The following is a 21,201-nucleotide window of genomic DNA, read 5'->3' as shown; positions in this document are numbered from 1 at the left end:
CCTTATAATAGTTTAATCTAGCCCACACTTCCCCAGTTTGCTTATGAGATGTCATGTGGGACTATGTCGAAAGCCTTATTAAAATCAAGATATATCACGTCTACTGCTTCCTCCCATCTACTATGTACCAAATGTGAGCTACTTGGCAGGGCTGGTATTAATTTCCTTCTATATGTGTTACTAATATAATACATTATTCATAGAACCATTGAAGTTGGATGGACTTGTTACATCACCTCATCTATACCCTGTTCATCTTTCAATTAACAATATTAGAAGATTGTCAAAATTCAAGAGGTCACTTTCTGGTTCTTATGCACTAGACTAGGATAAGGCTGTTGCATTAGGGGTTCCAGTGCTGCAGGGGGAAAAAACATGAAATTGAAAATGCTACACAGTTGATGATGTGCTTTATAAGCAAGGCTGACTGCAGAGGAATTGCATGATTTTAATCAGTTTTCCTCCGCAACTGATCCTGCTTATTTAGCACTTTTATGCTTGAGCTTAGCACTATTCCTTGGCTGCTGGCGACCTTGCAAAAAGCAGGGGAGGGAGAGACAAAAAATAATAATTATGATAAAGGACTGTGGGAGCTGCATCAGCAGTTCTAATGATCACAATAATAAATTAACAAAACAGATGTTAATAACACCTTAAAAGACCAGAACATATATGAGTGGATATAGAAAACCCACATGTTGTTTAAAGGACTTGCCAACACAACACATGCACATGAGTGTGGACACATGCAGACATAGATACATGGATATAGGGAAACATGGACATATATGCATCTCTTAGGTCAGGGGTGGCAACCTGAACCTGAGAAGGAGCCAGAATTTACCAATGTACATTGCCAAAGAGCCACAGTAATACGTCAGCAGCCTCCCATCAGATCCCCCCGCCCCGGCACCTCCCGACCACCAGCAGCCCTACTGATCAGCACCTTGCCACAGCTCCTGATCAGCTGTTTTGTGGCGTGCAGGAAGCTCGGGGAGGGGGAGGAGCGAGGGCACGGCAGGCTTAGGGGAGGGAGTGGGAAGGGGTGGAATGGGGGCAGGGCCTGTGGCAGAGCCAGGGGTTGAGCCGTGAGCACCCCCCAGCATATTGGAAAGTTGGCGCTTGTAGCTCCCAGCCCCGGAGTCGGTGCCTATACAAGGAGCCGCATATTAACTACTAAAGAGCCGCTTGTGGCTCCGGAGCCCCAGGTTGCCCCCCCCGTCTTAGGTAGCCATGTGGACCCTGACACCTCAGTATGTGAGCACTTCCCCATGGGTAATGCATTTATCCTCAAAACACCCCTCCACACAGGAAGTCGGGCCGGGGGAGGGAGGGAAAGCAGGGACCTGAACCTGTTCCTGCTTCTCTGAAGCCCCCGGCTAATACCTCAATGATGGAATTTTTCCTCCACCTAATATTGTGCAGAGGAAATAATTGGACACGCTCCAACACAGAGGCATTAAAATACCCGCCTCTCCCCAGCGAGTCTAGGGCCAGACGTGTCCCGCTCCAGGCTGTCCTTGTGTGCAGGCCCGTGGGGGGGGGGGTGCAGGCAGGGCTCTGCACCCCGGGCACTGCAGGCTGCTGTGGCACACCACCTCCCTGCATGCCTCCTGCAAGGGAACCAGCCTCCGGCCCAGAGCAAGAGCCGCCCGGGGTCCAGGCTGGCCTGACCAAGCCCTGCCCGGCTCAGGCCACCTGGCGGTCGGTATCCTCCCTGCGGCCCGGGGCGGAGACGGGGGAACCGAGTTGCTGCGGAACTGCAGGTGTGAGACTCAGGAAGCGTAGGGGGATGCACGCGCTGCCGGACCGGGAGCGCGGGGGACGCGTTTGCCTGCCGGGCGCGCCCCCGCTCTTCCGGCCGGGCGGCGGGCGGGGATGCGCGCGGCGCTGGGGAAGGTATTGGCGCGGGGCAGGAGGGCGCCGGGGCGGGCGTTTCCCAGGGGCGGGGGAGGGATCGGCGGCGGCGGCGGCGGGCCGTGAGGGGTCATTAGCCCCGGTCCTGGCCACTCCGCCAGGAGCCGCCCCGCTGCCGGGTTTGCTGGTAAGTGATTGGGAGCCCAAGCGCGGCGCTCCCGGGGGAACGGCCAGCGAGTCCGCCGGGATCGCCTGGTCCGGCCTCCTGCGCCTGGGAGCCCCCAGGGCCTCGCTAGCCCAGCCCTGTAGCCGCGGGGTAGCCGTGTTCGTCTGCCTCCACAGAAACCCCCCCCCGCTGGAGACCCCCCAGCCTCTGACTGAGTTACTAAAACAGCCTCAAATCATGATTCAAAGGGCGGAAAACCCACCACTTGCTCAAATTCAGTCTAGCCAGTGGCCCGTGCCCCACAGCGCAGAGGGGGCCCCCGCGCCCCACAGCGCAGAGGGGGCCCCCGCGCCCCACAGCGCAGAGGGGGCCCCCGCGCCCCACAGCGCAGAGGGGGCCCCCGCGCCCCACAGCGCAGAGGGGGCCCCCGCGCCCCACAGCGCAGAGGGGGCCCCCGCGCCCCACAGCGCAGAGGGGGCCCCCGCGCCCCACAGCGCAGAGGGGGCCCCCGCGCCCCACAGCGCAGAGGGGGCCCCCGCGCCCCACAGCGCAGAGGGGGCCCCCGCGCCCCACAGCGCAGAGGGGGCCCCCGCGCCCCACAGCGCAGAGGGGGCCCCCGCGCCCCACAGCGCAGAGGGGGCCCCCGCGCCCCACAGCGCAGAGGGGGCCCCCGCGCCCCACAGCGCAGAGGGGGCCCCCGCGCCCCACAGCGCAGAGGGGGCCCCCGCGCCCCACAGCGCAGAGGGGGCCCCCGCGCCCCACAGCGCAGAGGGGGCCCCCGCGCCCCACAGCGCAGAGGGGGCCCCCGCGCCCCACAGCGCAGAGGGGGCCCCCGCGCCCCACAGCGCAGAGGGGGCCCCCGCGCCCCACAGCGCAGAGGGGGCCCCCGCGCCCCACAGCGCAGAGGGGGCCCCCGCGCCCCACAGCGCAGAGGGGGCCCCCGCGCCCCACAGCGCAGAGGGGGCCCCCGCGCCCCACAGCGCAGAGGGGGCCCCCGCGCCCCACAGCGCAGAGGGGGCCCCCGCGCCCCACAGCGCAGAGGGGGCCCCCGCGCCCCACAGCGCAGAGGGGGCCCCCGCGCCCCACAGCGCAGAGGGGGCCCCCGCGCCCCACAGCGCAGAGGGGGCCCCCGCGCCCCACAGCGCAGAGGGGGCCCCCGCGCCCCACAGCGCAGAGGGGGCCCCCGCGCCCCACAGCGCAGAGGGGGCCCCCGCGCCCCACAGCGCAGAGGGGGCCCCCGCGCCCCACAGCGCAGAGGGGGCCCCCGCGCCCCACAGCGCAGAGGGGGCCCCCGCGCCCCACAGCGCAGAGGGGGCCCCCGCGCCCCACAGCGCAGAGGGGGCCCCCGCGCCCCACAGCGCAGAGGGGGCCCCCGCGCCCCACAGCGCAGAGGGGGCCCCCGCGCCCCACAGCGCAGAGGGGGCCCCCGCGCCCCACAGCGCAGAGGGGGCCCCCGCGCCCCACAGCGCAGAGGGGGCCCCCGCGCCCCACAGCGCAGAGGGGGCCCCCGCGCCCCACAGCGCAGAGGGGGCCCCCGCGCCCCACAGCGCAGAGGGGGCCCCCGCGCCCCACAGCGCAGAGGGGGCCCCCGCGCCCCACAGCGCAGAGGGGGCCCCCGCGCCCCACAGCGCAGAGGGGGCCCCCGCGCCCCACAGCGCAGAGGGGGCCCCCGCGCCCCACAGCGCAGAGGGGGCCCCCGCGCCCCACAGCGCAGAGGGGGCCCCCGCGCCCCACAGCGCAGAGGGGGCCCCCGCGCCCCACAGCGCAGAGGGGGCCCCCGCGCCCCACAGCGCAGAGGGGGCCCCCGCGCCCCACAGCGCAGAGGGGGCCCGCCCCCGGGGTCTCCGCCACGCTGAACTGGAGGAAAATTCCTTCCCAGCCCCGAGTGTTGTGCGGTCAGTTAGACCCTGAGCATGTGAACGAAACCTGCCGGCCAGACACCTGGGAAATAATTCTCTGTCGTGACTCAGAGCCCTCCCACTCCAGTGTCCCATCTCTAGCTGTTTCAGAGTAACAGCCGTGTTAGTCTGTATTCGCAAAAAGAAAAGGAGTACTTGTGTTTGCTGATAGCAGTTGCAGATGGGCCGTATGCCAGGGTAGGCAGTCTCATCATACCATCCCCTCCATAAACTGATCAAGCTCAGTCTTGAAGCCGGTTGGGTTTTTTTTCCCCGCTGCTTCCCTTGCAAGGCTGTTCCAGATTTTTCACTCCTCTGATGGTTAGAAACCTTTGCCTAATTTCAAGCCTAAACTTATTGAGAGCCAGTTAAAATCCATTGTTCTTTTGTCAACACCGGCACTTAACTTAAATAATTCCTCTCCTTCCCTGGTGTTTATCTTTGTGATGTATTTATAGAGAGCAATCATATCTTCTCTCCTCCTTTGTTTGGTTAGGCTAAATGAGACAAACTCCTTAAGTCTCCTCTCATAAGGTAGGTTTCAGAGTAGCAGCCATGTTAGTCTGTATTCGCAAAAAGAAAAGGAGTATTTGTGGCACCCTAGAGACTAACAAATTTATCTGAGCATAAACTTTCATAAATTTGTTAGTCTCTAATGTGCCACAAGTACTCCTTTTCTTTTTTCTCATAAGGTAGGTTCTCCATTTCTCTGATCATCCTAGTAGCCCTTCTCTGCAGCTCTTCCAGACTGAATTAATCTTTCTTAACATGGGAGACTCTTAGCCGATGTCTACACAATAAGTGCTAGTGCGGCACAGTAGCATAGGCACTTGTTATGGTGATGGAAGAGGTTTTTCCATTGCTGTAATAAATCCAACTCCCTAAGAGGTGGTAGCTAAGTTGACGGTATAGTATTTCCATTGACAAAGCAGTGTCTATATCAGGGCTTAGATTGGCTTAACTATGTCTCTTGGCTGTGAAATTTTCACACCCCTGAGCACCGTAAAGTCAACCTAAGTTTTGGGTGTAGGCCAGGCCTTATTTATTATGAAAAGGAGTTGAATATAGTCACCCTTCTCCTTCATATGGAAAGTCTCATGTTCCTGTGCCAATTACAAATCCTCTGCTTGCATCAGGAGAGACCATGCAACGACCTGTGGGCTGCACTATTGAACTCTGTGGGTCATGCTTTGGCCACCCCTTCTTTCCTCAAAGGCCAGTGGGAGATTGTTTCCAATAGTGCATTTTGTATCAGAAAGCACTATTGTTCAGTATTTAGAGCAGGATAGTGGGAGTCAGGAGAACTTGGTTCTGTTCTGTGTGACCTCAGGAAGTCACTTATTCTCTCTGTGCCTCAGTTTCTTCATCTGTAAAATGGAGGGATCTGAAGATGTGTCTACATTGACAATTCTATGGAAATATCCCAAGTGGTGCACTAAAACCAGTGCAAATCCCCCAGTGTTAGCAATGGCAAACAGTGTGAGCAGTAGGGTGAGTTGGTCACCAGCCTTACCACCGTGTGGTCTTCCCCTACACTAGAGAAGGTATGGTAAAAGTTAGTTTTTTCATAGAATATCAGGGTTGGAAGGGACCTCAGGAGGTCATCTAGTCCAACCCCCTGCTCAAAGCAGGGCCAATCCCCAATTTTTGCCCCAATCCCTAAATGGCCCCTTCAAGGATTGAACTCACAACCCTGGGTTTAGCAGGCCAATGCTCAAACCACTGAGCTTGCCTTGTTTATGCTACCACTCCAAATGTGGCTATAACCAGAGGAACCGTTTGGAGATATTCCGAAAATGTCTAGTGTAGACGAGGCTTAAATACTGAGCTCTTGATGGATATTTAGAGCACTTTAGTCTGTCTTGTCTGTCTTTTGATATTTTTCCTCCTATCATAAATTGTGTCAGATATTTTGGGTGGACGCTAGATATTATCGCAGAGAAGAGGAATTGTATCTTTACCAAACCAGATACTGCTGGAGTAAATGGGAAGGTAATTAATATAGTTAGTTTAAGTTGAAGTCAGTGGAGTGACACCAGGGGTGAATTTGGTCAGTAGTGGGTCCCTTAATATCAAGTTACTGGAATACACATGTACAAGTGATCGAGTGTATGAAAGAGAAATTACAGTAATCTGTCTTCCTGTTATTCTGTGCCCTTTTGTGTTGTGGCAGTGTACTGAGAAGTGATGCTTTGCTTTAGGCACGTGACAACTGGTTGGGAAGTTTATTGGTACATTATGAATTTATTGAATTTTGTTAGGGAAGATGCATTCCAAGATGAATAAGCTAACAACTGACTGCTTTGAAAATCTTCATGCTTTTCTTACATGTTTGTTTGTGTTCTAACAATGTTGGTTTGTTGTAGGTTCTATGCCTGGGGAAGGAAATGTTTCTAAAACAGGCATTTGCTCTTAGCAGGTAAGGATTCTGAAATCTGACCGAGTAAATGTAAGATTCAAGATAACATTTTAAAATCCTGTCTCTTTTACAAACTGGCCTGGAAAACTTGTACATATATAAAAAATAAATCACTATACAGTTGAAAAATAATATCAGAGAAAGGTAAAACATTGAGATATAGTGAAAGGAATGTTTCATATGACATCTGGAAGCTGATGGAATAGCAGGATCTGTAGAAGAGATAGTTCCTTGCACCATCAGTGTAGGAAGAATGATCTAGTGCATGGGTGTCAAAACTCAAAACCCATGGACCAGATCAGGTGTGCATGATGTATTTGTGGCTCACATGCCATACTCATACTGTGCGGAATTTAAACTTTGTTTTTAAAATGAAAGTTCTAGACATCATGGCTGCAGCCATAATCTTCCAAATGTAATGTGGATGGGGTGTAAACCAATGTCATGATGTCTGTCTGAATTTGCAGAGAACTGAAAAAATGAGTCGGGGTGACCTACTCCTTATTAATTTGATCAGTGTATCATCTCTAAAGCCCACTGATGGTGTTGTAATGTCAGCATTAATGGATCACTGTAGCAGATGGAAAGATTGGAGGGGTGGGAGTGAAGTCCTCGAGGGGTGGGAATTGGGAGTTGCTGCAGAGAAAGAAAACAAGGATAGATAAATGTTTTAGTTACTATGTAAAAGCTATGTCTCCTCTATCTTTGTGTGCTCCTCCCACTGACATCAGAGGAGTCTCCAATGGGGATCAAGCAGAGTATGCCATCCTGAATTCCCACCCTAGCTCCCAACATAATGAAACATGGAATCTGGCTCTCTTTCCCTCAAATGAGTTTGACACTCTGGGTCTAGTGAATTGTGACTTGGGATACCTGGTGTTGATTCCCAGCTCAACCCCAGACTTGCCCTAGGTCCGTGTGACCTTGGGCAAGTCATTTAATCTGTCCTGTGCCAATTAATCTGTCCTGTGGGGATAATGCTACCCTACCCAACAGTGGTGGTGTGAGGTGCGCAGATAATGCAGGAACGAGGGCTGCAGTTCTGTAAAGATATAATCCATTTTCCACACTCTCTGCCTGTAATACCTGTCACTCAAGAATAATGACTTTCCATTTAGAGACTGAAAATCTATATAGTACTTTTATAAATGAAACAACAATAGCTTTTAACTTTCATCCTGGCTTTTCCTTTAGAGTAACAGCAGCCAGAGAGAGCCCCACCTGTGCTGTAGGTAAGAACTCGCTGTAGATTTTGAATACAATACACTAAAAACCTTCTTGTACCTGAAACGAATATTCACACTTGAGCCCTCATGTCACCTTGCTGTTTAATTCTTTAAACCAAATTTGAGCTGATTGATGGTGTTATAATAAATAATTCAGGTGGGCACTGGGCCAGCATTCAGTCACACCTTTGATCTGGCTGAAAATCCTCCTCTTGTTCCATTCCTAGGACTCTGCTAAGCAGAGAGTCCTAGTCAGACTGACTTTATGTTGTGGAGAAACATGTGCTAGAGACTATGGGCTGTATTCACAAAGAAATGTAGTGTCACCACACTTAACTTTTAGGTGCCTAGAAAATCCCTGGGATTCACAGAGTTTAGTGTGGCATCTCAGCTTTTTGTACAATGAATGTGGGGGAAGGTGCCTTGGAGTGGGATTCACAGAAGCCAGCACACTAGGTCGCTCTCCGCCTAAGATAGCCAATGGGAGATGCCAAGGAGAGCGGTGTGTTCTAAGCCCTGCCCCTCTTCTTGAACCTAAATCCAGACTGCAGGGAGGTACCGTCCCCTGCTTGAGATTCTTATCTGCAAACCTTCTCTTTGGGTTAGGTGTCTGCCCCATTTTTGGAACAAGCTGGATGGAGGAGGGGAGAGGAGGAGGAGGACCTCCCTCATAACTTTTAGCCCAGTGGTTAGGTTATCACCTGGGATGTGAGAGACTCCTGGTTCAATTCCGCCCTCTGCCTGATGAGAAGGGATTTGAACAGGGATCTGCTACTTAGCTGAGTGCCCTCGCCATTGGGCTATGGGATGTTCTGATATGGGGCTCTCCTGTTGAAGCTGTCTCACTGTGAGTAAATAATTTAAAATTTTATTGGAGCAGGGGGACTGGACTCTGTGTCTCCCACTTCCCAGTGTGAGTGCTCCAGCCACCAGGCTAGGAAGTTATTCTCATGCTTGTGCTTGCTCTCTCTCTCTGTCCCAATAATTTTTTCATTATTTATTGCCAGAGGAACAACTTCAAACAAAGAGGGTGAGGGAGCCCTATATCAGAATATCCAGTAGACCAGTGGCTAAGGGACTCACCTGAGAGGTGGCAGATCCCTGTTCAGATCCCTTTTCCTCATCAGGTGGAGGGGGAAGTTGAATGGGGGGTCTCCTACATCCCAGGCGAGTGTCCTAACCACTGGACTAAAAGTTATGAAGGAATCTTCTTCCTCCTGTTCTCCCCTTTCCTGCCTTCCCCCGGCAGCCATTTGATGTAAGCTTGCCTACAGGCACCTGATCCAGTAGGTAAGCTCTGGACATTACCTGATTGGGTCCCACGGGCGAGTAATTAGGGGGAGGAACACCGGTCCTTCCTCCAGATTGTGCATCGCTTTGGGGCTTAGGTTTCTGGATGCCTGGAGTGGGGCTGCAGTGCACATGCTCAGAAGCTGAACTGTAGATGCCCACAGAACTTTTACTGCAAAAACGTAGGTGCCGGGTGAATTTACCCCACAGTGTTTGTCAGTAGCTGAAGGTTTTTTTGTGAATCCCAGTGGGGCCTCATTCTGAGATTTAGGTGCCTAACGTGACAGTCAGTCCCCTAAGTCCTTTTGTGAATCTAGCCCAGGGGTCTCAAACTCAAATGACCACGAGGGCCACATGAGGACTAGTACATCAGCCCGAAGGCTGCACCACTGACCACCCCAGCCCCGCCCCCACTCCACCACTTCCATGAGGCCCCGCCCTGCCCCTCCTCTTCCCACCCCTTCCCTGCCCCCATTCCAACCTCTTCCCCAAAATCCCCACCCCAACTCCGCCCCCTCCCTGTCCCCAGGGGGGGCAGAAGGGGGGCAGGGTGTGTCAGGGAGCTCAGGGCAGGGGGTCGGGGTGCAGCAGGGGGCTCAGGGCAAGGGGTTTGGCTGCAGGAGAGGTTTGGGGGGGGGGGGGCGGGTCCAGCCCGGCACGCACCGGGGGCAGGGCAGGCTCCCTCCCTGTCCGCTTGCCTTACCCCTGCGCCGCTCCAGGAAGCGGCCGGGACCTGGGGGGGCACAGGGGTCTGTGTGTTGCCCTGGCTGCGCCTCCAGGTACCTCCCCCAAAGCTCCGCAGGGAGCTGGCGGGCCGTGTGTTTGAGACCTCTGGTCTAGCCCAATACTCCCTGTCTACACTGGGTCAGGAACTCTTAGTGGAACCAGTTTTAAACCCAATTTAAGTTTCCATCTACACTTCAGTATCTACTGTGCTGGTGGATTCTGTTACAACACAGCAGTCCTCTGACGTGATTAAAACACAGTTTGGTCTTGAAGTGTAGACAGGGTCTAGTGTGTTCTTGAACCCTGCTTGTTCAAGGTATTGTGTTTCAGTCTAAAAAATCGCCTGACTCTGGGGTGCCCTTATTAAAGTTAAGGCTGTAGGGACAGCACTTTGCCCCAGAGTAATGAGAACAAACAAGGGCTTGTCTTTTCTTTGGATACATGAATATTTGAAGCAGGACTGGATTTAAGGATAACTGGGAACCTGGATCCATCACAGTTTCACCACTACCATCATGCTCCAGCCCTTTCCATGCTGAACTCCTTGAATGTCCTGTTAGGGATCCCTTCCCTTTCTCCCAGTCTATTGTGGTCTGCCAAGTCACTACCCTTGCCTCATTTATATCTCACCTGAGAACTTGACAAGAGACAATGGGACATGCCCCCCAACCTTCCTTATGTGCAACAAATATTTACTCCTCCCCCAATACTTAACTGAACCACTGTGGTGTGTTGGGTACATGACTAACCCTGAGTAACCTACAGTGTAGACTAGGGCAGGGACATGTCTTCTGTGTGAAGCATCTTGCCCACCTCTGGCCACTCTAAAGCAGTGGTTCTCAACCAGGGGTATGCATACGCTTGAAATATTATTTATATAATATATATTTGTTATTATAATATAAATAGCAATATTGCATTTACAGCAACTCATCTAGGTATTTACCTAGTTTTACAACAGGCTACATAAAAAGCAAGTGCAAACTAAAATTTCATACAATGACTGGTTTATACTGTTCTATATACTATACACTGAAATGTAAGTACAATATTTATATTCCAATTGATTTATTTTATAATTATATGATAAAAATGAGAGTAAGCAATTGTTCAGTAACAGTGTGGCTGTGACACTTTTGTGTCTTTAGGTCTGATTTTGTAAGCACGTAGTTTTTAAATGAGGTGAAACTTGGGGTACGCAAGACAAATCAGACTCCTGAAAGGGGTACAGTAGTCTGGAAAGGTTGAGAACCACTGCTCTAAAACACCTCATTACAGACAGAAAGACTCTTCTTCCAGGTTTCTGCCCCTGCCAGCCCCACCTCTCCTCAGTAGATTCCTGGAGAACTCCTAGCTTCCATACTGTTACTGCTTTATCAGGAGAGGAGTTGTCTGACCTTTAACTTGAAATGTATGTGTTCTGTCTTCCTCTTTAAAGGCAGCACGTTGCTGAGCTGCAACAGACACTACAGGTCCCAGCCTACCCATGGCATTGGGAGGTTCAGACACCTGCTTCCGCTGGAGGTAGGCATTTCAGTGCTCTGACGGTGTTGACTTTCAATCAATTCGGATACATTTACAGACTAATTAAAATGTTGGTGCTGCTAATTCTGTGGGCTTCTGAGTATCCAAGTGAAGATTATGCTGCTTTCCTGCTGCCTCTCCCAGCAGAGATTGTTGTACAATGAGAAATATCCTATTCAAAGCACTGCACAAATATTTTCTTGCGTTCATTACTTCCTTATTTAAGTCTCTAATTGGTTCGGCTAATGGAAACTATTAATTATGTTGAACTTAACCAAACCAATCACAAGCCATTGCTGAATATTAGTGAGTAAAGTCTTGGTCCATTTTGAACTTTTTCCTTTACCTGGAATTTGGAAAAGACATTTCTGGATAAATGAAACAATAATTCGTCTAGACAGGTGCCTCGAAGGCAGAGGCTGAAATAGGAGCAGTTTGTTCCAACTCCTTAGTTCCTTCTGGAAGAAGTAGTTTTTCATGCTAAGCATACATTGTCCAGGCAAGTGTGGTGCTTCTAGAGGGCCTGTCATCCCAATTAAGTCTCAGAACACTTCTGTAAATTAGGTGTTATCCTGAATTTTACAACTGGGAAAATGAACACAGAGAAGCCTTGACTTGCCTAAGATTATTCAGCAAATCAGCGTTAGAGGTGGGTATAGACTCCAGGCTACCAGTCCTCTGCTCTAACCACTACTGGGCATGAATCTTGTATAGTTAGACATTTCCAAGAATGCTGAAGGGTATTTCACTTTCTTATAGCTTTCAAAGAGGAAAAGGGACAGGATACGGATGAAGGAGATTAGTGCTGGATCAGATCATGCATATGGAGACCTGAACATACAGATGACTGCGTACGACATGTGCCTGGTGGAGCATTTTGCTCAATATGTTCATAAACTCTGCAACCGATTCTCCATTAGAGTGATCGAAAGGTATAAAGGCCACCCCTGCATGTGATCTCTGTGTGTTTACATGACATGCCATATGTTCTTTGGTTTTGCTGGGGTACAGTACAAAAATAAGAGCCTTGCAGGTGAAGGTGTTACACCAGGGATGGGCAAACTTTTTGGCCTGAGGGCCACATCTGGATATGGAAATTATATGGCGGGCCATGAATGCTCACGAAATTGGGGTTGGGGTGTGGGAGGGAGTGAGGACTCTGGCTGGGGGTGTGGGCTCTGGGGTGAGGCCAGAAATAAGTTCAGGGTGCACGAGGGGGCTCCCCCCTGGGGCAGGGGGTTGGGGTGCAGTGGGGTGAAGGCTCTGGCTGGGGGTGCAGGCTCTGGGGTGGGGCTGGGGGTGAGAGGTTTGGTGTGCAGGAAGGTGCTCCGGGCTGGGACCAAGGGTTCGGATGGCGGGAGAGGGATCAGGGCTGAGCCAGGGGGTTGGGGCGTGGGAGGAGGTCAGGGGTGCAGGCTCCGGGCAGCGCTTACCTCTGCGTACTGCACCATCTGCAGATCCTGCTCTTGCAGCTCCCATTGGCCGCGGTTCCCGGCCAATGGGAGCTGCAGGGGTGGCGCTTGGGGCAGGGGCAGTGTGTGGAGCCCCCTGGCTGCCGCTACACATGGGAGCTGGAGGGGGGGACATGCTGCTGCTTCTGGGAGCCACGCAGAGTCACGGCACGTGCGGAACAGGGCAAGCCCCAGACCCCACTCCCCGGTGGGAGCTCAGGGGCAGGATTAAAATGTCTGACGGGCAGTAGTTTTCCCACCCCTGTGACATTTGTGTGTGTCTGAATTTTCCTCTCTGATCTGTATGATGATTCTCTTGAATTTATTCTGTTCTTTCAGTCTCCATGGGCTCTTGACTGACCTCACTGAGAGCTCTGTTCAAGTAGGAAAAGCCACAGGATGGGTATCAATAGACTGGCTGTGCAGATCACAGGGAAGAATTTAGCTCTCAGTTTTCAGTTGGTGGAGAAAGGGGCATTAGCCTGTGGTCTGAGCACAGGAATGGGAAAGGGGAATTTCTGAGTTCTAATCCTGGCTACTCCATGGACTTGCCACCTCTCTGCCCAAGCTTTTCCATCTGCAAAATGTGTTGACTAATGCCTGCTTACCTCACAGGTCTTGAGGATGGCTGGACGTGGGTAGAGTTCTTTGAAGATGAAAAGTGCCACAAATCTAATTAGAGTCCTAGCACTCCATGTGTCTTTTCCACATGTTGTGAGGTGTTAAAATGCCCTGTCAGTTGCGCTGGATTCTTTTCCTCTTGACACATTTCACTTTTGTCTGTGTCTCAGAAAAGAAATGGGGCATGTAATGCAGACAGAGCTTCTGCTGATTTGAGTCAGATTTTGTTCCCGTACATCTGTTGCGTGGATGGATCTCTCCTCACTGCCCCACATTTAGAGACAAGGTCACTTTTCACCCACTCTGTCTTGATCTTTTTCTCCTCTAAAAGCTCTGATAATTACAGTAGCACCATGGAGCTTGGATCAGGCAGAACAGTGACTTGTGGGCTTTGTCCTACAAATTCTTTGTTCCACCACAGCTATAATTTCCCTAAAAATAGGACAAGAGACCCTTCAAAGTATTGTATTTTAATTTGCTTTCCAAAGACATGGAAAGGCTTGTCACAAGGCAGCTTTCGTGAAGGGGCTGGACTGCACTTTTTCAGTTTATAAATAGCAGAGACGAGATTGAACTAGATGTGGGGGGAGAATTGAACTAGCTCTTCTCCAGGGACCCCAATATTGTTGCCAGGATTTACGCTTTCACTTTGTTTCACATTGGAGATGTGAAGGATCTGACCTGCTGCACCATTGTCTGCCTGAGTCTGCAGATCACCTGTAACAACAGCTCTATGATGTGTGAATTATTCCTGTTCATCTCGATACGATATTAACTCTAGATGCTAATGATGACATTTAACATGTCAACATTAACCATTTCCCTGCTGTCCTACAGTGGGCATCTACAGAGAGGGTTTCATTAAGGAAATGTTCTTTGAATGTATTTTCTTGTCAGATCCATACTAACCCCACCCCTCTCTTCTAGGTTAGAGTCGTGGTGCTCTCCTCGAGATAGCGTGGGGGGATCTCTTATAACCGTGGTTCCAATGTTAGATCTGAGAATCGAACTGTGCTGTTCTGAATGCTTCTGTGGATTATGTGGCAGGGCGTGCGACTCCTGCAGTGTCTTTGCAGAGCAATAATTGTGGGACGAAACCATGCCATCTGTTTCACTTCAGTGAGGGTTATGCACAAAGCTTATCTGTAAAAGTGTGCAGCCATGACCATCCCCTGTGATAAGTGCTGATTCCTTTGGGGTCTTCATGATGTTGTCCAAGGGACCTGTCATAACTACTGTGAAAGGATGTTAGCACATATGGGAATCTGTGCCCGAATGCTGTTTAATGTATGCATGGTGCGTAATGCTCACTGTTTAAACCCTATTTAAAAATGTAAAGAAGGTGAATTGACTTTTTTAGACTCTTGTACAGTGGTTCTCAAACTTTTGTACCAGTGACCCCTTTCATGTAGCAAGTGTCTCAGTGCAATACCCCCTTATAAATTAAAAACACTTTTTAATATATTTAACACCATTATAAATGCTGGAAGAAAAGTGAGATCTGGGATGGGGGCTAATAGCTCATGACCCCCCATGTAATAACCTCGTGACCCCTGGAGGGGTCCCAACCCCCAGTTTGAGAACCCCTACTCTTGTATGAGGTGCTGTATCAACAGCCGTGGAGTTGAAAGTCCTGCATGCGTAGACCAGTTGTGATGGTCTCTTTCTGCAATGTGGATGCTCTAGACAAACTGGGACCACTCACAAATGTCATATAATTCAGTGAACAGCTGTCAAATGGCAGAGACTTAAATTAAAAGGCTCTTGGATCCCATTTGGATATCCCACTGAGATCAGACTAGATGATCTTATGGTCCCGTCTGCCCGCAAACTCTATGGATCACCAATCCCTCGAGTCCTCCAACCCCCTGTTAAACATTTAAGAACAAGACCCACAGATGCTTGGAAATTAATATGCCTTCTGCTCGGCGCCTATGAATAGTTACAGGAAGAGCCCACAACGAAGATGACTGCTTCATACCCTAGGCTGTGGTTATTACATAAATTGTTACTTGTATTACAGTAATGCCTGCATGCCTCAACTGAGGGCAAGACCCCATTGTGCTAGGGGCTGTACACATAGTACAGACAAAGTAGGGGAGAAAAGAAGTATTAGCAACCTTTGAGTGAGGCCAGAGATATTAAATGATTTGGTCAGGGTCACCCAGGAAGTCTGTGGCTGACATGACCATTGAACCCAGACCTCCTGAGTGAGAGTCCAGTGCCTTTAACCACCAGATCATCCCTCCTCGCTAATTGAATTGCAGTACAAGCGGTTCGCACGGTGGGCCAAATTCTGTTCTCATTTGCACCATTGTAAATCCAGAGTAACACCACTGAAATCTGTAGATTTACACTGATGTAAATGTGAACAGAATTTGGCCAAGTATCTCTCCTTTGTACATACTAGGCCCATTTTGGTGAAAATAAAGTCTTTCTAACTGGCAAGTTACACCAGCCATTTCTTACTCTTCTTAATAACCATTGTGAAAGACACAAGTCAGTTAATGTACCTGGTTTAATTTTCATTCGCAGTAACTATGTACTAGATGTTTGCTTTAAATCTCTCTTTCAGCAACAAAGGCATTGAATAAAGTTATCTCCTCTTGTGTTAGCATTTGTGCCCAAAAGAGCTTCTGGGCAGCAGGAATGCTGTGGACTTATCTCTGTCCTGTCACACAAGTGATTATACAGCCCTGCTTGTGTCAGCCCCTAATGCAGTCTTCCTTGTTTGCATAGTTAATTTCTCATGAATGCTTCATCTCATCCCATGTTCTCTTCTGCTGAAAGTTCACTCATTCCTGCCAAGGGCTGTCAACATTTCCCCGATTGCTGATAGCTGAATTGTTGTTTCTACAGCTATGCGATGCCCACTAAAACCACGGAGGTAATGGTCATGCAGGAGCAAGGGTCCAGGCTGTACCCAGATGCTGTTCTTACAACCCACCAGCGAGTTGTACAGGTATGAAATTTTGTTTGCCTATAATGAAGCTCTGCTCTTGCATAGCACTTTACATCTGAAGATCTCAAAGCACCGAACTAACTCTCTAACCACTTGTATGTGGAAACTGAGGCACGAAGAAATTAATTAACTAAAAGTCACACAGTGAGCCGCTTGCAGAGTGGAGAGCCCAGAAGGCTTGTCTCTCATCTCTAACTTTTAGAGGTACTATCTCTTTTACACTAAATGGTCGACAGTACGGATGGAAAAGTCATAACGAGATATTTGTCCAGACGCTTCTTTACTGGCTGCTATCACCGTGAAGTGATTTGTAATAATTTTTTTAAGCTCACTGGTTATATTGACCCTTAGCAGTTTTTAAACTAGAATCTGTTTCCTCAGTGATGCTTTCCCCCTCATCTTATAGCTACATACACTCAGACTTGTGCTTAAACCTTTTCTGGGTTAAACTTTCGAAGCTTTAAAAGGTAGAAGTTTTCCACGGCACAGAGCTGATGCTGAGAACTTTCAGAGTTGACACTGATGTCCCAAGTTTTCCATGGCAGGTTCTGTGGTAGGGATCCAGACATTAGCAACAATTTAACCTGAATTAAAAAAAACTATGCTGTGCATGAATGTGTCTCTGTACCTACAGTGCGTGCACACGCCAACGCATACATCTGTATGTCAGTCTTTCTGCTTCTCAGTAGCAGAGTTAAAGAAGTTAAGTGGTATAGGAAAGGGCCAGGAGATGTATTTTCAACTGAGTCAGGAAAACAGTGAGCTGGAGAGATACAAAATGCATGCTCCAGACAGCAGCAGCTGCAGTGGAGGTTCTCGCACAGAGGGTGGGGATACTGTGGGCAGGAATGTGGGGTGGTTCATGTCAAAACTGGACATGTTGGTTTACAGTGTGCATGGAAGATGACCTGCAAACTAAAGTTACGTACATTGGCCTGGAGTGATTGGACTGCAAGGGTCTTGTTTGGGCTCCACCTTGGGCTTGCATTGAAATCGACTCCTTTGCTGTGCCATTAATGTAACAGGTCCACTCGGTGTTTGGCTTTTCTCGTGCAGCATTTCCTTTCTTCTTTTAGATCAGTGGTTTGAGTTCAACGTTTGCTCCTGTACTCTTGGAGGTTATTCAGAGTAACCAGCCCGAAGGGGTCCATCTGTCGGTGAAAGAGGTACCTTTAAGTTTACTGACGTGTTCACATTTAGAAAGTGTTTACTATATATGTGGTGAAATCTGCCTCACAACAGCACAGAACAAGGTCTTGATCCTGAGAAGACCCGCCTCTCCCATTGATGTGTGGGTGCCCAACGCGCCTCAGACTAAGACCCCCACTTGGTCAGTTGGCCTACGTGACACTGTCTCCTCTGCTCGTTGACCAATGCCCTGGATAGCATTTGGACTTCTGTATCCTGTGACATGCCTTCCCTGCCACCAACACCTTTCCAACCAACTCCCATTACCACCCATGAGGAGCGTGGATTGTAAATGGCTTTGCACCTGGAGAAAATCTCCAGGGTTCAGAGTAGGATACTTTCCTTTCAGTACTACGCAGTGCTTATACTGCACCTTTCATCCAAGGATCACAAAGTCCTTTATGGAGCAGGGAAATACCGTCCCTCTTTTACAGGTGAAGAAACAGATTGATAATTGACTTATGCAAGATTAATGAGTTGAGTCGGTGGTAGACTAGGAATGGAACCCAGAAGCCAAGCGCCCTCCTGTAACTATTAGATCACACTTCCTCCTGGGAAGAGGGTTTGTTTGCTTTCTGCAGAAGCTCATTCTTATATTCTGTTTCACCAGAGCACTGAGGCGAGCCAGAGTTCACACTCCTTGGCTGGGCTCTGGGTAGAGAGAAACTTTGCTGCACCGGGGTGGGGTGAGGAAAATTTAAGCCCTCAAGCCTCTATACATTGTATGTCCTTGTATTACAAAAGCAAATCAGCTCTGGGGGGCCCTGTTTCCTCAAGGTAGTTTTTGTGGACCAAAAAATATGCAATGTCAGTGATGCTTTCTGCATCCGTGGACTACATTAGCCTTTGGTAACCCAGAAGAGGGATGTGGAGCTCCGGATGGTCTTGTGAAGTTCTGGAGAGATGGCAGCTCTACAATAGTGCGTAGATGCTAAGAGGATGGGATAATAATAATAATAATAGTAATAAGTAAAGGACTGAATCAAAGGGCTTTGGTGAGCTTTGGATCAGGCCCTAAGATAGGTAGATCTTCCATTTCCCCCTCCTTCCAATAAAATAAACTGTATCTGTCTCTGAAAATGAACTTCTACAATTTGCATTGATAGCTGCACTTAACCATCTCCATATGTTTAATGGTTTGTCCAGTTTTGTTTACTCTTAATTTATGCATCCACATTAGCTCATGATCTGTAAACCTCAGAAGGTAACTCACCAAGCAGGACAGCTACAGGTAGTTGCTGTGGAAACCTAGGGAAGGGATACATTTCACAGTGCAGTGTGTAAGCTACCCCAGTCTGTGTGTGCTATTTAGGGTTTATGTATGTGTCTGTATTGCTTATTCACTGAGTCAAGACTTCTGCACTCATGTGCTGATTCTCTTCACTTACACCCATGCGACTCTATTGACTTCAGTGGAGTTACTCCTGATTTAGACCATCTTAAGGGGGCGGAGAATCAGACAGTCAGTCACCAGCTTCAGTTAAGTCCCTGTTAAGATTCCTTTTATAACACATTTTGTAGAAGAAATAAATTCTTGGCTCTCGGAAAGACTTCCCCTCACAGTTCTGTATGAGTCACTCGCTGCACAAACAAATACTGATACCCAACTATGCAATGGATTCTGAAGAGTGTGTGGTTCAGGGCAAGGTACTGAGAATTAGAGCCCTTGAATTCTATTCCTGGCTCTGCCACTGATTCACTATGTCCTTGGGTGAGTCTCTTAACCTCTCTCTGACTTCATATCCCCATCTGTAAAACACTGATTCTGAGCCTGCCTTAGAGGAGTGATGTAATGCTTGATTTGTTAATGGATGTAAAGTGCTTTGGAATCCTTGGATGAAAGATACTACAGATTAGTTCAAAATAGAACTGTCGATTAAACACCCTTAACTCACGTGATTAACTCAAAGTTAATCACAATTAAAAAAATTAATCATGATTAATCAGTTTTAATCGCACTGCTAAAATATAGAATACCAATTAAAATTCATTAAATATTTTTGGATGTTTTTCTATATTTTCAAATATAGTGATTTCAATTACAACACAGAATACAAAGTGTATAGTGCTCACTTTATATTGTTTTGATTACAAATATTTGCTCTGTAAAAGTGATAAACAAAAGAAATAGTATATTTTAATTCACCTTATACAAATACTGTAGTGCAAACTCTTTATCGTGAAAGTGCAATTTACAAATGTAGATTTATTTTTTGTTACATAACTGCAACACAAAAACAAAACAATGTAAAACTTTAGAGCCTACAAGTCCACTCAGTTGTGGGTCCGCACTGCTTTGGATCGTTGTTGAGCAGAACCCGTTGTCAGCATGGACGCATGTCCTCTGGAATGGTGGTTGACGCATGAAGGGACTTATGAATCTTTAGTGCATCTGGCATGTAAATATCTTGTGACCCCAGCTACAACAGTGCCATGCGAATGCCTGTTTTCACTTTCAGGTGACATTGTAAACAAGAAGCGGGCAGCATTATCTCCCGTAAATATAAACTTGTTTGAGCAATTGGCTGAAGTAGGACTGAGTGGACTTGTAGGCTCTAAAGTTTTACCTTGTTTTGGTTTTGAGTGCAGATATTTTTGTACATAATTCTACATTTATAAGTTGCGCTTTCATGATAAAGAGATTGCACTACAGTATTTGTGTGAGGTGAACTGAAAAATACTATTTCTTTTGCTTTTACAGTGCAAATATTTGTAATAAACATATAAAGTGAACACTGTACACTTTATATGCTGTGTTGTAATTGAAATATATTTATTTGAAAATGTAGAAAACATCCAAATATTTAAATAGCATTCTATTATTTTTAACAGTACAATTAATCGTGCAATTAATTTTTTTAATCGCTTGACAGCCCAAGTTCAAAATATTATTTTAGAGATTAAAACATACTGAGTTCCTGAGTTATGATAGTGCCACATGTCAAGCTCTGTTTTCATGGAGGCTAGGTCCATCAATGGCTATTAGCCAGGAGGGGCAGGGATGGTGTCCCTAGCCTCTGTTTGCCAGAAGCAGGGAATGGGTGACAGGGGACTGATCACTTGTTCTGTTGATTCCCTCTGGGGCACCTGGCATTGGCCACTGTCGGAAGATAGAATACTGGGCTAGATGGACCTTTGGTCTGACCTAGTATGGCCGTTCCTATGAAAATGTTCCAGCACTGCTTGGCTCAGTAGAACTGTGAACACTTACTTACCACCAAGCCCTTGGTATAGTACAGAACATTGGCACGGCCGATATCAGGAGATAATTGTCTTGCTATTACCTTGGAACATAATCAAGACTTATTCCTATTTCCTCCATTTCTCCTCCCCACAGCATACAGAGGCAGACTTCAAGGTTCGATTAAAGGCTCGACCGGAACTTGAAGAGCTGATGGCGCAAATGAGCTGAGCCAGTGTCCAGCTAAAACTATCCAATCCATTTCAAAGCCGTCTTTGTGAAGCCATAGCATCCCTTAATTGGCTCCTGGTAGCCTTCAAAGGCAACTCTTAATATGGTCTTATTGATATGTTTATTGCTTGGAAGATGTTTCCACTGCCCTGTTCAGGAGCTTATTTTAATGAAATCAAATGTACCCATTGTGTATCTGACCAACTGGTGCTTTTTTGTAGAGAGATTTGCAGCCGTGTGGTGATGAAAAGGCTGGATCGCATGTCTGATTCCTTCACCCTCATTCCTGTTTGTTCTGCCTTGGGTGCCTTTTCTACACATTGGTTTAGAAATAGAGGGCCCAATCTGCAGTCTTTTCTCAGTCAAAATTCCCACCACGGTCTAGAATTGCAGGCTTGTGCCCAAAGGTCCTGCTCTAGTTCTTGCTGGAGAAAATAGGATTCTTTCCATACACTGCTGCG

The 21,201-nt window shown here is 48.7% G+C and overlaps 1 protein-coding gene across 1 annotated transcript; it reads left to right on the top strand.

The window, feature by feature from the left end:
• Positions 1-1,863: 1,863 nt before the first annotated feature.
• On the top strand, positions 1,864-20,933 carry MRPL48 (mitochondrial ribosomal protein L48). Its single transcript, XM_073334571.1, is given in 9 exon segments — positions 1,864-1,904; positions 1,906-2,044; positions 6,288-6,340; positions 7,535-7,572; positions 11,021-11,106; positions 11,866-12,038; positions 16,038-16,140; positions 17,217-17,306; positions 20,666-20,933. Coding segments are annotated over 9 exon segments (783 nt in total). The 5' UTR covers positions 1,864-1,878; the 3' UTR covers positions 20,741-20,933.
• The last annotated feature ends 268 nt before the right edge of the window (positions 20,934-21,201 follow it).

Source organism: Lepidochelys kempii, chromosome 1, assembly GCF_965140285.1.
Source record: "Lepidochelys kempii isolate rLepKem1 chromosome 1, rLepKem1.hap1, whole genome shotgun sequence".
In the NCBI taxonomy this organism is placed as follows: domain Eukaryota; kingdom Metazoa; phylum Chordata; order Testudines; family Cheloniidae; genus Lepidochelys; species Lepidochelys kempii.
This window is presented reverse-complemented; position numbering and strand designations above follow the sequence as displayed.